Source organism: Ambystoma mexicanum, chromosome 12, assembly GCF_040938575.1.
Source record: "Ambystoma mexicanum isolate Mex_15411 chromosome 12, UKY_AmexF1_1, whole genome shotgun sequence".
Classification (NCBI taxonomy): Eukaryota; Metazoa; Chordata; class Amphibia; order Caudata; family Ambystomatidae; genus Ambystoma; species Ambystoma mexicanum.
This window is the reverse complement of record NC_090936.1, coordinates 443317792-443342952: the sequence shown is the minus strand read 5'-3', so window position 1 is coordinate 443342952 and position 25161 is coordinate 443317792. Positions and strand designations below refer to the sequence as shown.

Genomic DNA, 25161 nt, shown 5'->3' with positions numbered 1-25161 from the left:
GGCCAGTCATAGAAAACCAACATAGGAAATAAAGAAACAGTATAGCCGAGGTGTGCCAGGTGTTTGGAAGCGCTTAAGCTTGTGTATTTAAAAAAGATCCTTCCTAAAAAAAAAACAGAACTAGCTGCAGCATCCGGGGGGAACAAGTAGGCACCTCTAACCCACATAACAATACAAGGAAAACAGTAAATGTTCCACAATCGGATGCGCTGCCCGCTCACATGCGTTATGCATTTGTAGCATTAAACCTCCTAATAAGCATTCCATCTACAAAGTATATTTTGGTTGAAACGTGGATAGATTTTGGCGTTTTTAATTGTATTCATAGTCCGTGATCCAACAGATTTGTATGCCCAGATGAAAGGGTCGTATGCCAACACGTGTTTCGACCTCCACTGGTCTTTTTCAAGGCAAAACTCTACTCCACAAAAGTACTTTCCAACATTTAGGTACACATATGTATCACCAAATAACAACAGGGTCAGACAATACAGGAAACAACATCAGACCATAAAGTAAAATATACATTACCAAGTACATCCGATTGTGGAACATTTACTGTTTTCCCAACATAGGAAATAAACTGCTCTCAGTTCAACATCCGGCACCCCGGAAAAGCCTCCCCGAGAACATCAAAGAGGAATTGAAGAACAAAACATGTAAGAAACTTCTAAAAGAGGAACCCTTAAAATATCTGGCATGCCAATAACAACTGTTTTACTTATTGAGACTATTTAAGACAATTGCCCAGATAGGCACCCACAGTACCACAATTTAGAACATGGAATCCCTCTCCTCTCATGCCACCCAGTTGTATGATACCCTCTTAATGCTGTCCCCCATTTCCTCCTACCCTTTCTTTTTCTCCCCCTTCCCATCTCCACTCCCACATGGCACCCTGAAGTGTCATTGTGGCTACATGCGCAAATTGAATGAATGAACGCATAGATACATTAACAGTGGAGCTTACGGGTAACCAAATATAGTGCATTTTAGGCAAAACCTTGTCAAGAATACAAAAGCACTTATGTTATCCTCTGATGTTTACTGAATGATTCAAGCATTTGTAATATTTGATTTGGACTTGAGAACGTGGTTCTAGTGAGCCTTTTCTCCCTTTCTTTTTCTCCCACTAATTCAATTGGCCCAGTAAAAAAATTAATGGAACCGAACATTGCACTCACATTATCCTGTTTTTGAATAAGCACTGGTTACTTTTCCAAGTCAACATTAAATTCAGAAAAACGTGTTTTGCCAATAAAGTGATTTAAAACAGCAACCTGCGACACAAAGTAAACAAACTGGTTCTAATAGCTAGTTATTTAACCGAGCAGCTTTGGATATCTGCATACACTCTTTGTATTTATCAGCGCCAATTTGAATACCTCCTAACCCCTTTGAATTTCACTGCAACCCTATGAATTTTCCTATAATCCTATTTTGAGATTAAACCACCTCTTGCAATTTCCCATAACCCCTTTGACATTCTCTGCATCCCTTTCAATTTCCCATAACCCCTTTGAAGTTCTCTGCATCCCTTTCAATTTCCCATACCCCCTTTGGATTTCACTGCATTCTTTTCCATATCTGGCATTCTTTTTATATTCTCCAGATGCAGCATTGGTTTTTCCGGCATTTGCTCCAGTTCCCCTTTAGCCGTTGGGGTTTGAGGGCATCACTTTCAATTCCCTATGGCCCTTGTGCACTTCAAGTTACCAGTTTCAGTTTCCTGGGAGCGTAGTTTGATTTCACAGCACCCCGTTCTATTTCCCTTTAGCCCAGAGTTTGGGGCACCTCTTTCAGGTTCCCAGAAGCCCATTTGCATTTCTACGTCATCAGTTTGAGTGTTCATATAACACCTTTGAATGTCAATATATAATTATAAATTCCTCTATGTCCACATTGGATTATATTGTAGCTCCTTCAATTCTGTTTAATCCCCTTTGCATTTCCGTGTAACCTCTAATACATTACATTTAACCACTTTTAATTTCCATCCACCACTCTTTCCTTGCACAAATCCCTTTTGGATTCTACCTCAGAGCAATCCAACACACACAGCTGTACTGAAGAATAGCAATATTCTAGGTTAGCAGATGCAGGAGGAGAGTAAGGTGTACATGTTTGCTTGCACCACAACTGAGCAACGCGTAGTGTAGGTACATGCAGCAAAGTGATGTTCAAGGATGGATAAGCACAGAAAAGATTTAATGAAGAGTGATATCGGGGTAACATCAAATTTAAAAAAGCGCCTAACGCTATCATTTCTTCTTCAAAATACATAGTCGGTTTAGTTGTTGCCAGAAAAGTGTTAGTACTGTAGGGAGACGGCACACATCCACCTTACAAGGAAAGACCTGCTAGGAAAATGGCACAAACCCACCCTACAAGGACAGTACTGCTAGGGGGAGGACACAAACCCACCCTACAAGAACAGTACTGTTAGGGGGATGGCACAAACCCACCTTACAAGGACAGTACTGCTAGGGGGATGGCACAAACCCACCTTACAAGGACAGTACTGCTGGGGGATGGCACAAACCCACCTTACAAGGACAGTACTGCTAGGGAGATTTTTTAGGGAAAGGCCAACACCATGTAATCAAATGAACAGTAATCAACACAAGTGGTGTGACATTTCAGTAGTTCAAGGACATATGTTCTATGTATTGAACTTTCACTTTAAAGTGTTAAAACATCCACAATTTAGGGGCAACAAATGACTGAACACTATAATAACGAATAATGCTCAAATAACAATTGAAAATCTTAATTGCAAAAGGGAACTTGCAATGAGTCAGGAACAGGGATAATACTGCTTGACAATTTTGAGATGATAGAGCAGAAAAACCCGGCAATCTCTACTGCCATTTTGTTGGAACTGTACAGAATAAGAAAATAGATTTCCAAAGGCATGCAATTTAAGCACTTTTTTGTCTACTCCATCATTTTTTAATTCAATATCCATCACTCGTTCATATGAAATAAATGACAGTCACGACTGATGATAATCAGCAATTATCTGTGTGTTTAACTTCAAGAATAATATTGCACAACAGTGCATTTTTTTAATACTAAATACACAATTAATTGAATTCACAAATTTGTGAATTAATTGTAATTCACAAATCAATTTTTTCCATATTCACCATTAATTGACAACTTTAGATTACAGGCATATCACAAAACAAATAACAAATAAATGAATTGTCCTGGGAGGATAGCTTAGCGGCAACTGCGCGCCTTGGAAGCAAGACAACACGAAGCAACACAGGTTCGATCCCCGGTCCGCACTTAGAAATCTCTGGGTGTTTAAGTGCGTTATAAATAAGCAACTGGGACAAAAAACAATTGCACAACTAAAAAAAAAAACGAACAATTCCTGTAACAGCGCCTCGAGGCCCACAGGCAGGGCTTTAAGAATGCAAAATAAAAAAATAAAAATAAAAATTAGATTAATGACTGGCAGCAAATATAGCGAGGACAATTTAGAGAGTCAGGAGTAACATTAGCAAACACATCAACATCTTCACTCATGTATACTATATATAAAGAAATCACGTCTTGACTTCAATATCACATTACAGGAAATTATATTTTTCAGATAAAAATATCAATAGTAAAAACCACAAAGTATTACAAGAAATGCTGGCCTAATTATTGGATACAGATATAATGAATGAAGCACTGACACATCAGAGAGAGAGATTTTCTTCAGTGGATTGCTACCTTATCAGATAAAGACGATTTATTGAGAAATCATTATTTGTCCAACTATGGATAGTATTTCTAAAGAAAAGGGCCTTTCATGATACAGATGTGATGCTGACGAAACTCAGTTTCTATCTGCATACTATGTTTATGGTGAAAAAAGATTTCCGTCCTCAGAAGTTAATAATGTCCCTGAAATATGGTATCCAGAGGTTTCTGTGCCATTACTTTAAAAGTGGTAAGGTTAGTTGTGACTGATCAGAGTGGTGTAATACATTATACAGGGTTTTAGGGGTATGGTGGGAGAGTAAGAGGGAATAGGGCGGAGAGAAGAGAATATGGGGACCCCCATTAAAAGGTCAAAAATTGAAAAGCCAACAACAAAAGATCATGGCTAAACATACCACTTTTAATATTATGGAGGTGAAACACCATTGCATCTGACATATAGGCAACAAAATCAGAGAAGTAGATAATGTCAATTGGACCCTGCCTATATATGAAACTTAACTTACACTAAACCGCTAGGTCACAAAAATCCTTTTCACTGTAGCCTAGATGACCAATACCAAATATTCAAAGAGAGTATTGTGAAGCACTGATGTAGTGTGAGTTAATGTTTCATTTACAGGTCGATGGACTTTGTATTAGGAAAATACTTTATTGGAAACAGTGGGCCTCATTATTAGCTTGGCAATAAGCACATTTTTGGCAATGCTTATGTTACCGCCACTTTTGTGGCAGTAAAGAAATTAAGGCCAGTTTTAGTACCCCCCGCCCTCCGGAATTCAAAGATTGACCTTCAAGTTGAGGATTTACCTCCTTAGAAGTGTTTGAGATAAATCTTATACTTCAACACCAAAAATGGCCAGATTTACCGGCAGTGGAATTACCACCCACAGTAAATTTGCCAAATCCCCAATGATGTCCTACGGACTCCAGCAATGGGGTATGACAGCACTGCCCTGCCACTTGTTATCCAGTGGTAATTCCACCAAACTGAATGGCATAACATTGACCGAGTTTGGCAGTATTTCCATAGACCTTTGGACTGCGTATGCATACCTTAATGCTGACATTCCCATTGTTTACACAGTTAATCTATTACTAGATCGTTACTTTTACTCTTTATAAAATTAACTCTTTAAACAAAATTCTACTTATTTTCTCTTCCGGTCTGCTGTATCATCTGGTTGCTTGGCTACCCTTAGAGTCTCACTGGGTACCAGGATCTTTCTCAATCAGTCACCCTTGCACTGCCTCTGGGCCTACCACGCTCTTAAGGGCTGTAACTGTAACCCTACTGTCCCTTGTTCTCCTTGCACGGCCCAGAGCTGCACTGCCCTGGCTGCACTTACTCAGAGCATTGCTGCTCTGTTTTACCCTCCCCTCTCCCTTGCATCTCCCCTCCTCCCTTTCCCCTTGCACTTCTCGTTCTCGCACTTGCAAAATCTGAATGACACAAAGCCTAGTAAGATCATTTGTCTTGTCCTCCCTCTGTCTTCCCTCCCTTGTCTTGGCACGCCTAGAAACGCTTGTGCACAGGTGCGTTCTAAATGACTTATCATATCATATCATGCATTTGTGTCATGTTTGTATACTGGTTGTCTGAATGATCTTATCTTGCTGTGGTCCACCATTACAAGTATAATCAGTGTGTTACTGCCTATTGTTTATGACTATTGTTTTGACTTGTGTTATATGAGTGTTATTCCTAGCACACAGATATTGGTCATGCTGTCACCTTGTATGAGCATGTATGATACTCAAAAGCGCTCATTACTATATACTACGCTCGTAATGCACACATATGAAACCAGAGATGTTGTTCATTGTTATCGTGGTGAATTGTATTCCATGCATGCATTTTGTATGTACACATTGGTTGTTTGTGATGTCTGGGCTCATTAAGGTCAATTGTATTCCACCTTTATTTGTGTTGTGCATGCACGTTGTTCCTGCCTTTTAAATACGGCTATGGCAATTATGCTGAGTTGTATTCTGGGCATTCGTGTTGTGTGTAAATATTGTTTGTCTGTGCTGTTGTGGTACATTCTATTCCATCATGCTGCATGGGATCTGTGAATGTTGCTTGGGTGTGTTGTCTTTTGTAATTAATTGTACTCCATATATGTAATTCTACTTGTGTTTTTTGTTGGTCATGATGTGATGGCTGGCTGTGTGTATTGGTTCCACACTTAGACTAGGCCCATTGTGGTCAAATGTATTCTGTCATTACTGGTGTGATTTTTTTGGCGCTGTGTGTGATTAATGTTACTTTTGTTGAATTGTATTACACTCTGATATTTCAAGCATGCTGCTGTTGGTCATGGTGTGGCCCTGGTGTGGGTTTGTATGCAAATGGGTTATATGTGAAATCACGTAAAGTTTATTCTATCCTCTTTCTAACACATATATGAATTTTATTTAAATGAAAAATTACTTAAAAGAAAAGTGAATATCTTAAGGTTGGCGAATCCGATTTTCAAAATTATTGTGGTGGGAACCAGTTCAAGACAAGGGCTAAGAATGTGCTGAAACTCAGAAATAGAGAGCATCGTAAAATCATGTTTATTTGGCAGTATGAACAAGCCAATGCAAAAAACACCTTATATCAGTGCTGGTTTACCACACAAAAACTTCCATAAAACTTCGCCATAGTTCCCATGAATATTTAGATAAGACTAGATCCGTGGCTCCCATATTTTGTGCACTTTTATGGAAAGGATCAAAAGTTAAAGAGAAACAATATTCTGTAGTTCCTTGTAAACCATCATGTAACCTTGGCTATAATATTGCTACTGTGACATGGAGCAGCTCATATGCTTGCTTGGTCTAGGACAAATATTGACTCGTACATTTTTGAAAACCCTGTCTTTTCTCTAAATCAGTATTTTCTAAAACTGTAGAAAAATAGTTCATGGTTTGTGTTGGTAACTGCAAAACAGAACACCTGCAGGTAAATGAGAGACGTGCCTTTGACATTGTCCCTATGCTAAACAAAATGCCAGCATGGAATTTGGCTGGGAACTGACACATGTTCTTTTTTCCTGAACTCCTCCAAACCTTTCGATATTTAGACCACTTTTTACCCCAAACAAGCTTAAAGTTAATTTCCTCCGACTCATTTAGAAGTCTGGGAAGTTCAACCTGATCGAACACCATGTAATTCAGTATATTGGAATTTTGTTGTTCTATGTTTGCCCATGACCACTCTCAATTTCCATGACACAAATGATGGTAATACTTATCAACAATATTAAATACAGTGCACAGGAATCTGCATTCAGCCAATATCAACCAGTGTGATGATTTCCTTAATCAGAGAGATGACAACAGTTATACAGTGTCATTATTAAAAGCAGATACCCTATCTAAAATCTCAATGGCACATTTCCAAATATTTCTAACAGCTCATTAAGTGATGCATGTAAATATGTAACATTTCTCACCTTACATTTATATAGCATGCAATCGTGTCTCACCATTTCACATTGCTTCTCTAACTAGATATGTAATAAGCCGTAAAATATCATGCAATTTCTACTCACCACTCATTTATATTATTCTAACTTGTCTTACAGCTAGTCAAGGCATTTGGCTTATGGTACAGAAAAGCAAACCCAAAAGGGAACCTCTCCTGAGTTGAGCTAATCAATTGCTTGAACCCTTAGGTTTATATGTACCCCAACATGTGTTTGCATTTGCCAAAATGGGCCCGACACCCTGTGGCTATGTTTTATTTCAGATAATGCATTGGTATCAAAGAAGTGTCCTAGATATGGCATCATTTGCTGCCAGGTGTGGTTTATTGACATGCTAGCCAGCCGACCTTCCATTGCAGAAGAGCCTCACAAAATATGATGCATCGGAACCTCAGGCCACCTCGACACAGTTAATACTGAGAAAGCAGGGACTTCAAAAGAAAGCCATCCTTGGCTGGAGCATGACTAAAAATTGTGAATCCTTGTTGCATCCACTGCAAAAGAGCACACACTCACTTCAAAGAGAGTCATAAAAACCTGTGGTGCCAGGCTGGTTCAAGGGGGACAGATAGCTGTGGGGGATGAAGCAGCCCTCCCCTTTGCTGCCCAGGAACACTTACAATTAATGTAAAAGACTATTTCATTTTAAGCCTTTTGCGCCTCAACCAAAATGTGGATTGATTTCATTTTTACACAATTTTTCATGTAATTCCCAGGCATTTTTGGGGTATAAAATGCATCTACCTGTGACTCTGGGAACTGTAATGGCCAGTTAGACTAGGTTTCTGGTTGATCTGAACATGTTAAAAATGTGAGATTAGGTGAAAAGGTGGAAAATGAAATTAGGAATATGCTTGATAATTTCTATATTCATAACTGTTTTACATTTTATGAAAACAACACAAATTTGACACAGGGCCATGCTACATCGTACGGATTTGGCAGTCGGCTTGTCTAATTCCCCATGATCAGCTAAAACAGAAAATATGATTTGTGTGGCAGTGGCTGGCACAATTATGAAGTTGTGATACATAACTAGTTTGTCACAAAAAGTTGAAAGGAGAACAAAGGATGGTGACAAATGGAAAAAGACAGATGTTGCTCCAAACCCCTAAACCAATCCTGACTGGGAGCAGAGAGAGAGAGGGTAACTGTCCAATCCTAGCGACAGGGATTATTGCAGGGTACTTCCCCCTCCCCATTGTAAAATTAGTGATGTCATTTCTGCTATATAAGGGTGACTCTACTAGGACTCAGGACAAAAAAAAATGGCGAGACAGAAAAAGGAGGACGGAGAGAAGGCTGCTGAAACTTACCATCATTCAGAGTGGAGTGACCAGATACCTGCCCTACCTTTCCAGAGTGGTCTGTGGTGCAGCTGGCTTTCCTGAACCTTAAACAAAGGCTTGCTTTGTAAGTAGCAATAATCCCAGACCTAAATTGCATGAACCCTTCATTCTTGTATCATTGAATACAATATTTCTCCATTTAAAATTCCTCAATTGAAAATTCCCCCTTGAAAACCCAAATTGCCAGTGCATTTCAGTCCTCTCCCCATTGCAGAATCCTTTGTTTGTCCATGTATTTCAGTAATCTCCCCATAGAAGAATCTCTTGTTTACCTGTGTATGTTAGCAAATCCCCAGTGAAAAACCCCTCATTTGTCTGTGTAAATCCTTAGTGTATTTTGTAAATAAATCAATTAATTCCCCCATTGTATTTCACAGAATCAGTATTGGTGGAATTTGAAACCAGCAATCTTTTCACAGTGTTTTTGTTAATTGTTATAGTTATAAAGTGTTGCCCAAAAACAATTATTCCCATTGTGACCTGAGAAACAAATATGTCCCTGTGTTTAAAGTGGGCCTGGATAAACAAATTTCCATTTGCCACTGTCATTCCCTTGGCTCTGCCATCCTTATTTTGCCCAGTATTTATTTGCCTGTCATTTTAACTAAAAAACAATGTTCCTATTGTGAGTTTCCCATTGCCCAGAGCTTGCCGGTTATTGTCAGCATCAGTGAAAACGAATTCTCCTTTGCATTTTTCTTTTCCATTGCCCATGTGTTGAATCTCCTATAAAACGTTTTTTCCTACTCTATTTCTATTTTCCCTGGTGTGCTGATTAGTATTATCTAAACCTCTTGCTGTTTCCTAAGTGTAAGCAGTACAAATTGTCTTCTATTCTATCCCCTAGCAGTTGTGAGAAACTAGTTGTTCTAGCTCCCCATATTTTTTCTGTGGGCACCACACCAAAAACGATTTCTCTCCTGTACTCTTACTCCCTGCCACTGCCTTCCATTCAAAGGAATCAAGTCCAATTGAAGTTTGGAGGTCGAGTGTCACAGAGGGAAGCGCTTAACGCTAGTGCTACCATTGTGTGGTAAATTGTTCTTTTTCTGTTTTGCCATTAAAAAAAGGAAAGTAACTGTGACAGGATATCTTAATCTGGTTGTTTTGTAGAGATTATTGCATTTTGTGTTGTTCCAACATTGGTGGCCGTGGTAACTGGTTGATTTTCCTTTTGACAATAAATTAATAAATATCTTATGGATACACACCGCCTAGTCCATTGTGACACAGGGTGTTTGTGGAGGTTGGGTGCAAGACGGGTTGGAGGCCTACTCAGAAATAACCCGTAGTATAAAAATAAAATAAAAAGCATTTTATCGTGTGCCACATTCATTTCCGGGGACAGAGTTACCTGGCTTGCGTGTGCCGTGTAATAAACTGTGACAGGGTGGTAGACTGAACTAGCTGATAGGATCCAGCTAGTCACGTATCTTCAAGGTCTCACAAAGGGCCAGCCACCATTGGTCCAGAAGCCATGAACTCCACCTTCTGACCCCAAGTTTGAGTTCTGTGTTGTGCTTTCTAGTTTCATGACAGATTGCATTGATGTTTACTGTTTAATGTCAGCAGTGAAAGGGCTGTTAACGTTTCTGCTTGTCATTTGCACAATGTCATATTGTGATTGTACAGGGTTTGTAAGTATTTGGGTGGATGTCACGAGATGGCGGTTTTATATGTTTTCTAAGAATGACTATGTGTGTGAATCACCAGATAATGGGCCGGAGTGACTCAGGGTTGTGTTTGGCCTTTCGGCAGGCCCATCTTTGGTTTCAGTCTCTAGATTCACATCACAAGAAAATTCCATGATGGGATATATTTCTGCCCAGTGTTGGGGATCCGCCATGGTGGAGGACAGGGTGCATGTGTGACGCCATCTCAGGTCACTGTTGAAAGGTTTACATGTGGAGTTTTGGTGCGCCCCCACCTGAGTGGAAAATGTCTAGGGATGGTATCTGTGGTGGGGAGAATTGTGGTCTTGTGACACCATCCTAGGTCACTTATGTGTGTATAAGCCTTTACATTCGTATTCACAATGCTACACTGGCAGTTTCTATTGATCCCCATGTGGGCATATTTACCTCTGCGTTTATGCCCATTGTTCAACTTGGCCTATTACGCTACTTCTGTGGCTCAAGTGCGCCACAATAATGGCAACTGAGAGAATTTCTGGTGGGTGCGCCATTGCCTTTGGTAGGTCTTTATTTTGTTGTAGAGTTTTTTAAGGCTCTATATTCCACAGGCAAAAGCCTCAGAGCACCAAGGAGTACAAGGAAGAAGAATGGGACGGCATATTGTCCAGTTATATGGTATATTACATGAAGCCTATGAATATATGTAACATCTTTGGCATCTCTATATGTGGCATATGTTTATGTGCAGGGTTGTGTGTAATGCCCCCATATGAGGTATATCTATATGTTTTGAATGCCTTTATTTGAGACGTCTGTATGTATAACATCTGTATATGCGGCTCTGTTTGTGGCTGATCTTTATGTGATGTACGCCTATGTGGCCACATCTTTTTATGGCATGTCTTCACGAGCAACCTCTATATGTAACATTTCCATGTGTGGTGTCATGTCTCTGCATCTCTGCCTCTACGTAGTGCTGTCTGCAGACTCAAGGAGTATTTCCGACCATCACTAGAGAATACTCTGAATCATTATTTAACATTTCCTTTCCTAAATCTGTATTTCCAAAAACATGGACTTCCATTCCCATAATGCACATGCAAGACATCTGAAAACCCTGGCATCCCAATCCAGAAACTCTTTTGGAATCTGAGTTGCATTCTCACTGGTTTCACCATGACTGGAAAGAGGCAGACACATCTCAATGGACTTCAACATTCAAAACACCAGAGCAATGATCGTGCTTTTGTTTTTATACAAACACTCCTGGAGTTTGTCAGCACTGGATTCTCTCCCAAAGTCAATGCCAGGGATTTCCATTAGCCAACCCTATGACTGCTTGTGTGCAGTCCAAGCATAAAGCTCCACCATGGCTTTCCTCACTGGTAGCACTGCTAATAGGCTGTCATGCCCTCAAACGCCCTGTTCTTGAATTGAATTTTGGAGCTTGTGCAGCTGCGACCATTTTGGAATCGGTCGCTGCCTTGCTGATCATTAAGCCTTGGGCTTTGCTTGTTACTTATGCCTGCTACTGAGCCTTGATGGCTCAGTCCTCCTCCTTTTGCCTGCTGCCTTTGTATTCTCTCCTTTCTTTGTGCTGTGTCCCTGCAGGCCTGAATCCCTGTTTCTTGTCCTGATTTCCCTGCAGCTTCCAGTCCCTGCGTATTATGCTTTGTCCTTGCAGCTTTCATCCTCTGTTACTTGGGCTATTTTCTTTCAGTCACCTTCACTGTTCCCTGCTCTCTCTTCTCTTGCCCTTTCAAATCTATTTGGTTTCAAACTTTACTTAGCCAGTCTCTATTTCCTTTGCCTGTTTGACCTTTTCCCTTAGTTCAAGTCCTGGTTCCGCAGTCTTGCCCTGCATAGCTTCTGTATTTCCTGTCCAGTTTCCCAGCTTGCTTTTGTTATTTAGATTCAGTTATCTTGTACCAGTACCCTACCCAGTTACCTTTTAACAGTACATTGACTTGCTTACCTTGTACCAGATCCATGCCTCTGTTACCTTGTTCCAGTTCCGTACCACAGCTTTCTGCTGTCCTACTTCCTGCTTTCCTGTTCTGAGCTCTTGTTTCCCTTTTGGGGCTCTTAGTGTCTGGTAAGTGTTTCATGATGTCCCCACCTGTGCCTCTGTGCATTCCTTTGTACAAAGTTTTGCTCCTATACCCTAGGAGGCAATCTCTGCGCCTTCCTTTGTCTGATTTTACCTGTAGTCAATAGTGTATTTCATGTACCACGGTGTTGCTCTCTGCCCCCTTTAAAGGCATCCAGTGTAGTTTCTGGCTGGACCCACACAGGCTTGTCTCGTGTACGTACACTCCTTGTTTATGCCTTAGAGTCTCGGTACAGAAGCCACTCTTGCTGCCCCCTCCCATGGGCTTGCAGGGTGTGGTGCCTGTGAGAGTAGGCATTGAGCCTCCCTTATTTATGTGGGTAGTCTGTACACCCCCAGTAGGATTCTTGATTGGCCAGTGCATGGTCTCCATCCCTTCTTGTTCACCATCAAGGTCGGCCCTTTCGTACTTTTCCAGTGTTCTGATGTACCTTGGCTGTTCTTCCTTCTTGTTTACCCTCCTGCTGTATGCACTTGTCTGTTCCCTTATATCAGCATAACCACCCTCAATCCTACCTTAGGCTACATGTCCGGAGGCGCACAGGGCACCAATCTCTAAGTGACACATCAATATATAGCATACTGTATGTTGCACGTTTATGTATGGCAGCTCTACATGTTGTTGCACATGTTTGCCTAAAAAGGAAAAACTTTAGATAGTAACAGGCTGATTTTCAAAGTTCAACAAAAGTCTGTCATTATTTAATTATTAATGACCAATTCTCTAGCTCTTGGACTTCAATTGGGGGGAATGGACAACGCCATGTAGTTCACACGTTTTCTATATTTCTAAAATGATGCATTGAACCGCGTCAGTTTCCTATGTAATCGTTTTATTGCTACTTATTTTGTGTAATGTTATTTGCTAAAGTCAAGAATTCCTGGAACACAAATCAGATTGCCATGACAAACTCATAAAATAGCAATTGTGGTTTGCATCAGTGACACTCGGGGATGTCGTTTAGGGGTCAGGAGGGGTCGCAACTGCGACCCCCGGGGTCACCTGCTACCCTTGCTACCCCTGTGGTCTGTCTCCCTTGGTACCCCTAAAAAACTGTTTTTAAAAAAAGTATTTTTATTTAATTTAATTTTTTTAATGCATGCTCCTGGGATGTGGCCAGTGCCATGTGGCTCTTTGCTTCTGGAGTGGCTGGCTTTCTTGATCAGGCCTCTTAAATTTGTTTTACAAGGATTCTAACACTTTCAGCAGTGACCCTAAATAAGAAAGAATAGGAATACCAAATAATGGGCCTCATTACACGGTAGGCGGTAAACCATGGCGCTATTAGCGCCATGGTTCATGCCGGTAATTTACTGGTACCGCCTTGGAGGAAAGGGGAATTACCGCCCTATTCCAAGGTTGGGAAGGCGGTAATTCCTCCGTCCTCCATTGCCCTTCCCCATTCCCATTTTTGCCCCATAGGGCATAATGGGAATGGGGAAGGCGCTAATTACGGTACCGCAAATTACGGTACTGTAATTAGCACCCTGGTCCCTTTGCGGGTTCGTTTTTTAACGCCTGCAAAAAGCAGGGGTTAAATTCCCCAACCCGCAAAGGGACCTCGTAGTAAGGCGGTAAGGGTTTACCGGTACCGGTAAAATACCGGTACCGGTAAACCCTTACCGCCTACTTTGTAATGAGGCCCAATGTGTCTTTCTGGAATTCTATACAATAATTGCTAGACTCATTAAAGGTTTATTTTAGGCACACTTCATTAGATTTAGTCTGTTCTTAAACACCTCAACTCAGACTTTCATCCTTCCAGTACCAACACAGGTTGGGTGATATTGTATGTATATTTTTATATATAAAGCGCTTAAACGTAAGTGCTATATAATAATACATCCTTATCATTTGGCCTTGGACATCTGCTTGCATTCACCGTCATTTGGTAATATGGGCCTATACACACTGATCTTAACGATACATATGGCGATCCATTCTTGTATGAAATGTATATCACATTATAGTGATGTGATATAACCATATTTTTCGTAGTGTACTTGGGAATAATGCTATGTGATGCCACTTCTTGTTTTGTCAAGGGGTGAAAGGTCGTGTTTCATCGCTTCCCGCGATATCACTTCAGGGTGGGGTCAAATGACATCACTTCCTGTGGTGTCATCATAGGTCAAGGGTCATGTGATGTCACTTCCGCTACCCCTGGAATTTTGGTAAAATGACGTCCCTGGTGACACTGAGCAAAAACAGAGGAATTAGGTTCCATTGTAAAACAAGTTTCATTTATGGACACTTTACTGAGCTTTATTTGTTAAGGTCTGGCACAAAATTGCCTGGATAATGCATTCTATGGCAATGTAAGAAGAATGGCTGTCTGTTCCAGTTGAGGGCAGCTGGCTACAAGCGATAACCTCTCTGAGGTACCACGGAGAACCACCAGGCTGTCATACCAAATGACTGCTTATTGTGTGCCCCTGCTACAAGTACAGAAGGAGGCCCTGTGAAGTCTTGGAGACCGTCCCTGGGACCACCAGGTTTCCGGTTCTGAGATTACCTTTAACAGGGCACATGTTGGACTTGTTAAAATATGAATGTTCTTAAAACCCTGTAAACCATAATGCACAGAGTGCAGGACGCCGCTATAATAGACAAAGGAAATACACACTATTACAGTGATGGTAACTAAGGGAACTGAGGCACGGTGGTGGGTGCGGGTCGGGGGGTGAAATGATTTGACCAGGCCTGAGGCTGGTGTTCAAACAATGATCTCCTGGCCCCTCAACAGACACCTTGGCCTTGGGGCCACATCTACCAGTAGCTACCATGTTCAGTGCAGACAGGGCTTGGGGCTGTGGACAGAATGAAAGACCTCATAGCAGACGGGTTTTTCGTGTTTTGTGGATGCCGGCTGTAATCTTAAATCCACTGAGACATGAAAGTATTCCAAGAGGCTTTCATTAAAACAAAAGCAGTGCCGAAAACGTGACAACTTGTGGCGTGTGTAGACTGTTTTGAATGGCGCGGCCCAAGTGGGGGACTGACTTATGCACGGGTGGCATGAAGTACGAGCGCACACGTGTGCGAGCGTACAGACACGCACACACGTGATAATGGGGTGGCACCTTGCGTGGCCAATTAGATTCCAGGGATAGCACGTGCCACCCGAGGCCACTCGCTGGACACACCTATACAACTTTACAACTTCCGCAGCAGGGCTAAAAAAATCTGTGTTTGCTTTACATACAAAAGTCCCTTTTGCGGCACTGACATCCAGGCCAAAAAAGTGGCATGTCTACTTTCTGTCCCTTATCCGTCTGCACCAAATCGAGGAAAGCGTGCTTTGGTGGGGAAGCGCGCTGGTTTACTGTGTGACAGCAGACATGGCTACCGACATCCAGCCATACCCACACACAGATGCCTGGACTAAAAGGGAGAACTGGAGATGGTGAGGGTGTGGGGGTATCTGTGATGGACCGGTATATGTGTATGGGCGCATGGCAGGCGGCTGCATGTGTGGTGTATTGTGCATTAAAGGCCCTCAGAATCGCGCAGTTCAGTGGGTTTGTGGTTGAGATGTCATTGGGTAGCTCCTTGGGACGTCGCAACCCGTGGCCGTATCGGCGACCTTCCACTCGCTTACAAGACCCGCGTAAAATACCCCTACTCTATGACACCACAAGACACGCCTTTTCAAATAAAGATAGCAGCCCAGGCATTAAGCTCTTTTCAAACCCTTGCATATGGCGGCTGGAGTCCCTGGGTTTCAGAATGGCTGCAGCCGTCCAGTGTTGCAACAGTTCCTGATTGCTCCTAGAGCTGCCTTGTTCATCGGCCTTCTCCTTCGACTTCTCTGCTATTCATGTTGTTGTTCTGTCACCGTTATCCTATGTTTCTTCTCGCTCCACCACCAAAGGCTGTTCTCCGTCCGGATTCCCTCTTCTATCCTATTCCAGTGCTATCTTCCTGATTTCGCTCTGCCCTCTGCTCTGTCCTACTATTTCCTAACGTCAACTTTTTCCGATTGTATGTGCTTCATAAGGTGCTCCATGTGCTGACTGTAGGAGGCCAAAAAAGACAGCTAGATGAGAGTGCTGCACTATAGAACTCTATGATCTGTGAAATATTCTCTCCCAGGACTTCCTGTGATTATGACCCACTGTCCTTCGTGCGAGGCCCCATGCAATTAGCTCAACATTAGACTGTCTTAAGGAGCTCGTACGTCTTCTAACAAGACCTAAAAGGGAGGTAGGAGAGTTAATGGGTGCTAGAATCTGATTTTTCGCTGGAGCCGGGAACTTTGTAGAAAAAAAATTCATACAGGGGTGTACGTGGCTGTAATGGCCTGTTTTTAATACCAAAGAAACACTTCTGGGGGCACAATAAGGTGGCATCTAGTGGGCAAGACAGGTTATCCAAGAGGGAGCCTTGGACTATAACGCCACTGCCCTGAGGTGACATGCTGTGTGATCTCCCAGAAAACATTTATTTCTCTGCCCCGGGGCGACACGCTGTGTGATCTCCCACAAGGCATTTATTTCTATGTCCTGGGGTGACATACTGTGTGATCTCCCAGAAGGAATTTATTTCTCTGCCCCGGGGTGACACACTGTGTGATCTCCCAGAAGGCATTTATTTCTCTCTCCCAGGGTGACACGCTGTTTGATCTCCCAGAAGGCATTTATTTCTCTGCCCTGGGGTGACACGCTGTGTGATCTCCCAAAAGGCATTTATTTCTCTGTCCTGGGGTGACACGCTGTGTGATCTCCCAGGAGGCATTTATTTCTCTGCCCCGGGGTGACGCGCTGTGTGATCTCCCAGAAGGCATTTATTTCTCTGTCCTGGGGCGACACGCTGTGTGATCTCCCAGAAGGAATTTATTTCTCTGCCCCGGGGTGACACACTGTGTGATCTCCCAGAAGGCATTTATTTCTCTCTCCCAGGGTGACACGCTGTTTGATCTCCCAGAAGGCATTTATTTCTCTGCCCCGGGGTGACACGCTGTGTGATCTCCCAAAAGGCATTTATTTCTCTGTCCTGGGGTGACACGCTGTGTGATCTCCCAGGAGGCATTTATTTCTCTGCCCCGGGGTGACTCGCTGTGTGATCTCCCAGAAGGAATTTATTTCTCTGTCCTGGGGTGACACGCTGTGTGATCTCCCAGGAGGCATTTATTTCTCTGCCCCGGGGGGACGCGCTGTGTGATCTCCCAGAAGGCATTTATTTCTCAGTCCTTTTCTTTCCCAAGCATTTTATTTCTAATGTTGAAAGATCGATCCCATAGTTATGTTTCCGTGTTCGCATTTCGTTTTCTTTCTGTGGTGCCATCGACCGCGAAACCCCTTCTTCGTGCCAATGGTCAGCAAAGGCTAGACATTTGCTGCACATCTACAGGCGAAGGTCCAGGGGTGCTGTGGGCTGTTGTACATTAAGGGGAAAGCACGTTTCTTGTTCTTCAATGTTGCACATCCTTAAGGAAAACTACCCGATTGCTGCACGTTTACTAGAGCCGCAATGCTCCTCTCTGATGATTGGACAAACCTGCATTGCTGCTGTGCATTTACAGGTGCAGCAGTGACCGAGTAAATGAATCATTGCAATGTTGCGTTATATGTACAGTAAAAGCTACACTGTCGGTGTTGATTTACAAGGACAGGTGCATTGTTGCTGCACTCCAACCGGGAGCAGTGCAATGTTTCTCGGGGTTATCACAGAATATTGCATTTTTGCTGCATGCACATAAAAAAGGCTACTTTGTTGCTGCCTACATACAGGAAATGTTACATGGTCCTGTGCATGTATAGGTAAAGTTGCACTGTTGCTGACATTGTTGGGAGTATATCTACGTTCAAAGATACAAAGTTGCTGTACGGCTGCAGGAAAAGTTACCTTATTTGGTTGCCATTCACCGGGAAGTCCAGTGCTGTGGACCGCCATTGCTGTTTGCATTCTCACTGCACGCCCAAAGCCCTGGATTGACCTGAATACCTTTTTCATCACCATTACAGAGCCTGAGCTATCAGTAACATTAAACAATGTTTAATGTTGCAGCTTCATGTGCTGTAACTTGCAACTGTCTATTACCAGCATAGCAGGAAGCAGTACGGATAGGACTGCTGCTTCTAAAGTCAGAAAACGAATGCTTCAAACTACATCATGCCTAGTCCCTCCCTCCGAAGGCCCACTTCCCATCACACCTCACCCTCCAGTCACCACACCACCTCTTAGTGAGGGGGGACCAAACCCCACCTGTGTCTTCATTATACTAGTTATGCGCCCTACAACCTCAGCGCTCCGCTGCCTCACAGTTAGGCTTGCGCTTTATAAAACACAATACATAAACACATAAATGCATACAAAACATTGACAATATAAACGATGTTCTCTGTTTAACAGTGACATGTACATGTTTAATATGCAATTTGGATAACCCACATTTCTGATCACACTTAACACAGCTGCTGGATTGCTGCCTGTTGGGCTCAACGCATGCCGGCCACTGAAGCAATCACTTTTGTACCCTAGTGGTGAGGACACAAAAGCCTCTAAATGTGACGCCAAACCAAGTAACATGTCAAGAAAGCAGTAGGACTTAGCTCAGAACCCAAGTAACATGTTGAGAAAGCAGTGGGACTTAGCTCAGCTTTTGTGAAACAAAGTGACATGTAAAGAAAGCAGTGGGACTTAGCTCAGCTTTTTGTGAAACCAAGTAACATGAAGCAGTAGGACTTAGCTCAGCTTTCTGTGAAACCAAGTAACATACATGTAAAGAAAGCAGTGGGAATTGGCTCAGCTTTTTGTGAAACCAAGTGACATGTAAAGAAGGCAGTAGGACTTAGCTCAGCTTTTTGTGAAACCAGTAACATGTAAAGTAGGCAGTGGGACTTAGCTCAGCTTTTTGTGAAACCAAGTAACATACATGTAAAGAAAGCAGTGGGAATTGGCTCAGATTTTTGTGAAAGCAACTAACATGTAAAGAATGAGCTTAGCTCAGCTTTTTGTGAGACCTCTCTTTCTCTGTCCATTAAGTTGCAACCCTCATCTAGTGTGTGCTGGGGCAGCACAGAGGCACTCGGAATAGCTGACACCTATCATGAAGCTTGCATTCAACTTTTAGGCATTTGTTGGTAGTACACAAAAAATAGTAATACACAGGCTCCATATTCACACATGTTTTCTGTCAAATTATGTGTGATCACTGAACGCACAGGATCACAAAAGGCTCCCATTATGAGTCACGCTAATCAGGACCAGCTAAAGATGCAGGGGGCCCATTTCAAAATGCAGGGGGTGTCCTTTACCTTCAGCGGGGAATCCTCAACCTCCTACTTCAGCAACAAAACGTCATTGATGTGGGGTAGTTTAAGGTTTTAAAAAGCAAATGGGCAGTGGAAAAACTGAATATATATGTTTTTTGGGGAACACACAGTTTCAGTTAGTGCCATTTTGTATCCACTGTGCACTTATCTGATCACACAATCATTTTAATATTGGGAATGGATAGAATTCCTGGGACATTATCTGTTTTGTTACTCATACTTCACGACATCTTTCACTTTTCCTTGCTGGTTTACAGGTCTCTACCCACACCATAATGATACGATGTGGCTCCTTAGCAAACACGTGTATGGCCACAGCCTCTGTGTGTGCCTTGATTTACTGCCAAAATCCTCAATAAAGCAATGCAGGGGGCTGTGCTGAGCAGGTTGTCAAGGGGCATCCCTATTGTCATCTGCACAGCAGAACAGAAAATGGCAGCTAGCTGGTGAGCTGAAGCCCTAAATTACCGCTTTGGGGGAGCTGTTTTGTTTTCATTGACAGGGCCATGGCACCCCTACCCCAACCGAAGGTCTGGGGCCCATTTCTACTGAAAAGGATGAAATGCCCTGGTGTTGTCCCTGATGCTGATTCACAAACGTTGCACTTTTGTGAGTCAGCATAATTCACATGCATGCAGTGGGTCAACAAGGAGCATGGCAGGCGCAGAGCACAGCACATTCCTGATTCACAATGGAATGCACGTCTGCCTGCGCCTTTTATGCCCTTATTTGATCTGCTCCTGCTGTGCTTGTCAGAAGGCAAGCACAGGTAAAATCACAATTATATCAGAGGTCCACATGGTCCTCTGCCAGCACTGTCATGCCTTTCATGGTGTCTATGTGTGTTTTACATCTGAAGCCTGTGTTGGTGAATCCACTGTGATGGGCCATTTAAGGCCTGGCACAGCAGATGCAGCTGGGTCATTGATGTAGATTGAGAGCCAATCCCAGTGCTCCAGACACATGGATGACTTCAGCCAATATGGACATTTTTGATGGGGTCACTCCTGTTACCAATATATGCATGGAGGGCCTGGCTGTGGGTGCTTTGCACCCACACCCAGCCCCTTCTGCATCTTGCAATTCCCATTTGTGAATCAAGTATGTTGAGGTCAACCCTTAAGTCGCACAGTGTGGGGTACAAACAGCACCTCACTGCGCAACGGCAGAGCTTTGTGAATCAGGTACATAGAATATATGAACATGTGTCATTTCTTTTTCTTTTCTAACATGCATGATGCTCCAAAGGATTTGCTACTGTTAATATGCTCCTATTGACCTGATGAAGGGGGTTATTCAAAGTAATAGCATCTGTCGGAACAATTGTCGACAACATTTTTGTATCTACTCTTAGACCAAAAATATACTGAGTGAGGTGATCAGTATCACTGAAATGACATGAGGCATTTCCATTTTCTATGTTCTTAGACACGCACTGGTGTGCCGTGTTTGGAATATTTGAAGACATATGTAGCCAGAACATTGCACGTCAATGTGTTAAAATTGCTATGGTGTAATCTTTCTATTGATTTATTTAGACATGTATATAGTGCTCCATTTATGTAGTTTTATCTATGTTTAAATAAACCTTTACTGTGAATCGAACAGGTGAGTGTCTCATTTAAAAAAATGGAGCTCTTTTTTGCCTTCTGCGTGAGGCTCGTTTATGCAAAGAAAGTCTGGAATCAATGATTCTTTTCCAAATATGTTGGAGCGTTAAAAAGACATAGATGGGACCATTTGTATACATCAAGGTAACTTACTGGTCCCATTAATTCATTTGACATATTTTAGCAATTACCAACATAGCTTATTTTTTTCCACTGGAACCTTGGTCTATATATTTGTAGCCTGATCCATGCCATGGGGCGTAATATGGACGATCTGAGGACAACCATAACATCATTTAAAGGAAGCACTCTGGTACAAAATGGCAGTTTTTCTAGACAGGATGCTGACTGCACCCTAGTCACATCCCAGGTTCTCTTCTTTCAGATGTAGCTGCACGTCTGTACATCCTGTGCTTTCCCTAAAAAACACTTCTGCTTACTCTCCAGTTCACTTGTCCTTCTGTCATTGGTGCTTTTAGGCCTCGATGCTATGCCTGAAAACTGACCATGTTCCAGAAAATGGCATCACAGAGTGACAATGTTTATTTGGGCAACTGCAGCATTCCTTATCAAATCAAAGTTTCATAACATAACATAACATTTCCTGTGTACAAACAGCGACAACAGAGAGGTGCACTACAGCAGAAGCAATGTCAAAGGCATCCGGAGGAAGGGTCAAAGGTACGTGACACAGGAAGTAGTAACAGTGTGATCCAATAATAGGCCACTTGATGGCACCTTTGCATATCAACATCCACAGCAAGCCACGGGTCCTGACAGGGGGAGGGGACTGGGTCCACTTACCAGGTTCGAATTGGTGGCGTTGGAATCATCCTCCGGGAACGGGATGTAGATCGCTAAGGCCACACAATTAGCAAAAATAGTTAGGAGAATAATAATTTCGAAGGGTCTGAGAAGAGGAGTTAAGGAAGTGTTGCGGAATGAGATACACAGAGACCACACGCCCCTTCCCCACACCTCTTCCCCGGCCTTACAGCGCGAGAGAGCCAGAATCCACCATTTATTAGAAAAAAAAGCGCACTTGGAGAGAACATTCCAGGCCCCTTCTCCCCTGACATAAAACATCTGCTCCTCTTTTTTTTTTGTTAAAGTGCTTTCAGCTGTCCCAAGCCAAAATTCTTCCTAATATGTCAAAAGCAGTGCAGGCCGGTCGCGTGCCAGGGTAAACACAGATTTCTTAAAAGTTTTCTCGTGTGTTTATTTACATTCGTGTCTTGCTTTATTTACTTGGCCCTGTTTGTATCGACGCTATTTATACCACGGCGGCCAGAAGACACTTTCCCTCCTGCTTTTTTTTCCACATGTTGTCCATTTTTTGGGAACAAACATTTCCCTTCCTGAGCGGGTTCTTTCAAATGGCGCTTTTTTAGTGAACCGCCTTTTACCAATGGCTCTTTCATCCCACACGCATGTGTATATGTTATATGGCACGTGTACATGTGTGGGTTCTGCTTTCGAGACACCGCAATATGATTTAGATACATCTAGGTCCCAGAACTCCGAAGCGACTTGCAATACCCTTGGTTACATGTCTTTACATCGAGGGATAGTTGCATCGAATAATTTCCATCGAAAAAATGTCAATTGAATGCATTTTTTATTAAACATTTTTTATGGGGGGGTCCCTCCAAACCCACCCCCTGTTTTGAACCCTTAAAAACCCACCCAAAACTAAATTAACCCTTTACCCCCCCCATAAATATGCATTCAATTGATATTTTTTCGATGACTTTTTTTTTACTATCCCTCGATGGAAAAAGTTTTGATGAGAATGCATACCTATCCTTTTTATGTACGGCAGGGATATTTTAGTCTTTCTAAGGCATGGCACACACTGTCATCCTCGTTAATACCTGGCCTCTTGCTTAATCTAATGTAAGCGATATTATAATTATAATTGTTTTTTTATAACGCACTTAATTCCGAAGGGTTTCCAAGCGCAGACGTGGGATTCAATCCTGTTCTGCTCTGCTTTGCCTTGCTGCTTCCAAGACAAGTGCGCTACCACTGAGCTATACTACCCGGCCAATGCGCGGATCGATATACTCAATGTAGAATATGTGAATCTGTTGGGAGTTTAAAAAGTTAATACCCAAAAATAGCTTAAACACTTTAATAAAGTGCATTGAAAAAAGGTTTTCATTTTGTTCTTTAAAATAAACAATACCATGCAGATTCTTGTGCATGTGTGTTAAACTCCAGCAGTGCACACATGAAACATTCAACCATCAACAGTTCCTTGCAGGGTCGGACTGGGGCATAACACTGTCTCGGGCACCAATAAAAAAGTGGCCCACAGTTGAAAATGGCAGTTCATTCCTTTTGTGACAGACTGAGCAGTACCCAAGGGGGAGTTTTTTGATAAAATGTGATGTAAATTGTGCATTTGAAAGAATATGTATTCAGCAACAATGGCCAAAACTACTAGCTGCATACTGAAATTACTCACCAAACTGGCCCACATGGGTCCAAAAAGTGGCCCACTTTTACCAAAAAAACAGTCCCACACATGCATTTTTCGTTTTTGGTTTCGCCATTGCCCTATGGCCCTAGAGGCCAGTCTGAGCCCGGTTCCTTGTTAATTAATGGCTGTAAAGTGTCACAGAAAGCGATTTTGCAAGCAAGAAATGTGAAAGTTTTGTCATGGCTTTAATTAAGTACTTGAGTGATAGCTAGAATTCTGCTTGCTCCGGCTCAAGCAGCAGGTGTGACATCACAACTGAAGCATAGTAACTGATTACAGAGCAGCTCTAAGGTCATTTTCTTAGAACAGGTCAGCTGTGATGTCACATCTAGCCTGTAATAAGAACATAATTTCCAAGCTTTTATATGGATATTGCAGGCTTCCATGTATTATATTTTTAAGTTCTAAAGTTTTATTATGCCCATCCGGTGCTATTACTAATGAAGTTGTAACCTGACTAGTATGGTTTTATTTATTGTTGTCGCAATGTAGCACGTTACAAAACTCCAATAAATATATAAATAAACAGAACTAAGCAAACCCGTTCAGGTCAAACTAGAATCATCCAAATATTCAGGTGATTCGAAATTGACCAAATCACCCAGGATTTCCCCCCCAAAAAATTTAGGAATGCGGTCTGGGGGGAATAACCTGCTATCACAGAAGTTCCCAAAACAACGAAAAAGGGTGTTTTTCATCAATAGAAATATGAAACCATAACCCACTGATCTGTGGTGTGAAGGGCTGTTCTCCGCAGGGCAGTGTGCCGTAGTACCTTTTCACCACTCTCTCACTAGGAAGAGTTTTGTTTCTATTTCTAGCACAGGATGGAGAACACGCCTTGTCCCGCCCACGCTAGCAATAGAAAAAAAGGTCAAGCTCAATCACTGAACTAGTACTTTTTTCTATTTCTGCTGTGGGTAGAGCCAGGTTATTTTTAGAATGGCTGGTTCCACACTAGGAATGCTACTTTTTTTCTTTCTATCACTTGGGCCCGCCCGGGCTTGAAATAGAATAAATCCCACTACAGAGTATGAATGGATCAACTTTAGCAATAGACAAAAACATATTTCTAGCTTTCTCTGCTGGAAATAGTCTTTTATCCACTTCTATGACCAGCCTGTTGGTGCGCGTGTCTCGTTCCTGTGTCCAACCAGAGGTTTTTATTAAAATGTTGGCCTTCCAAATGACTCCAGAGTATCTACGACGGACACATTTTAGGGAAAAATTCCAAGTGAAACCCATCAATCACACGTTAGTACCCTTTTTGAGCTGCTCATATGTATGTATTCTGGCGATCGCAAAGGGGTTACCAAATTATAATCCATGCCGAGCCAAAATATGATATAAGCATTTATCATTTCAGGCAAAGTATGGCAGCTTTTGGACATGTCTACACATATATAACCGTGGGGTGGGGGGGGTATACAGAGTGAGCAGATTTTCTTGAATACACTGCAAAAGAGAAGTAAATCAATGTTTGCACACAGCGTAATCCC

General features: G+C 42.3%; 1 protein-coding gene across 8 annotated transcripts in view; it reads right to left on the bottom strand.

The window, feature by feature from the left end:
- CACNA1C (calcium voltage-gated channel subunit alpha1 C) overlaps positions 1–25161 on the bottom strand; it is a 2322072-nt gene that overhangs the window by 2087957 nt on the left and 208954 nt on the right. For all 8 annotated transcript variants that reach the window (XM_069628642.1, XM_069628646.1, XM_069628641.1 and 5 more), the window contains exon 3: positions 21982–22087. In XM_069628642.1, coding sequence (XP_069484743.1) covers positions 21982–22087 — 106 coding nt within the window. The remainder of the gene's footprint in view (positions 1–21981; positions 22088–25161) is intronic.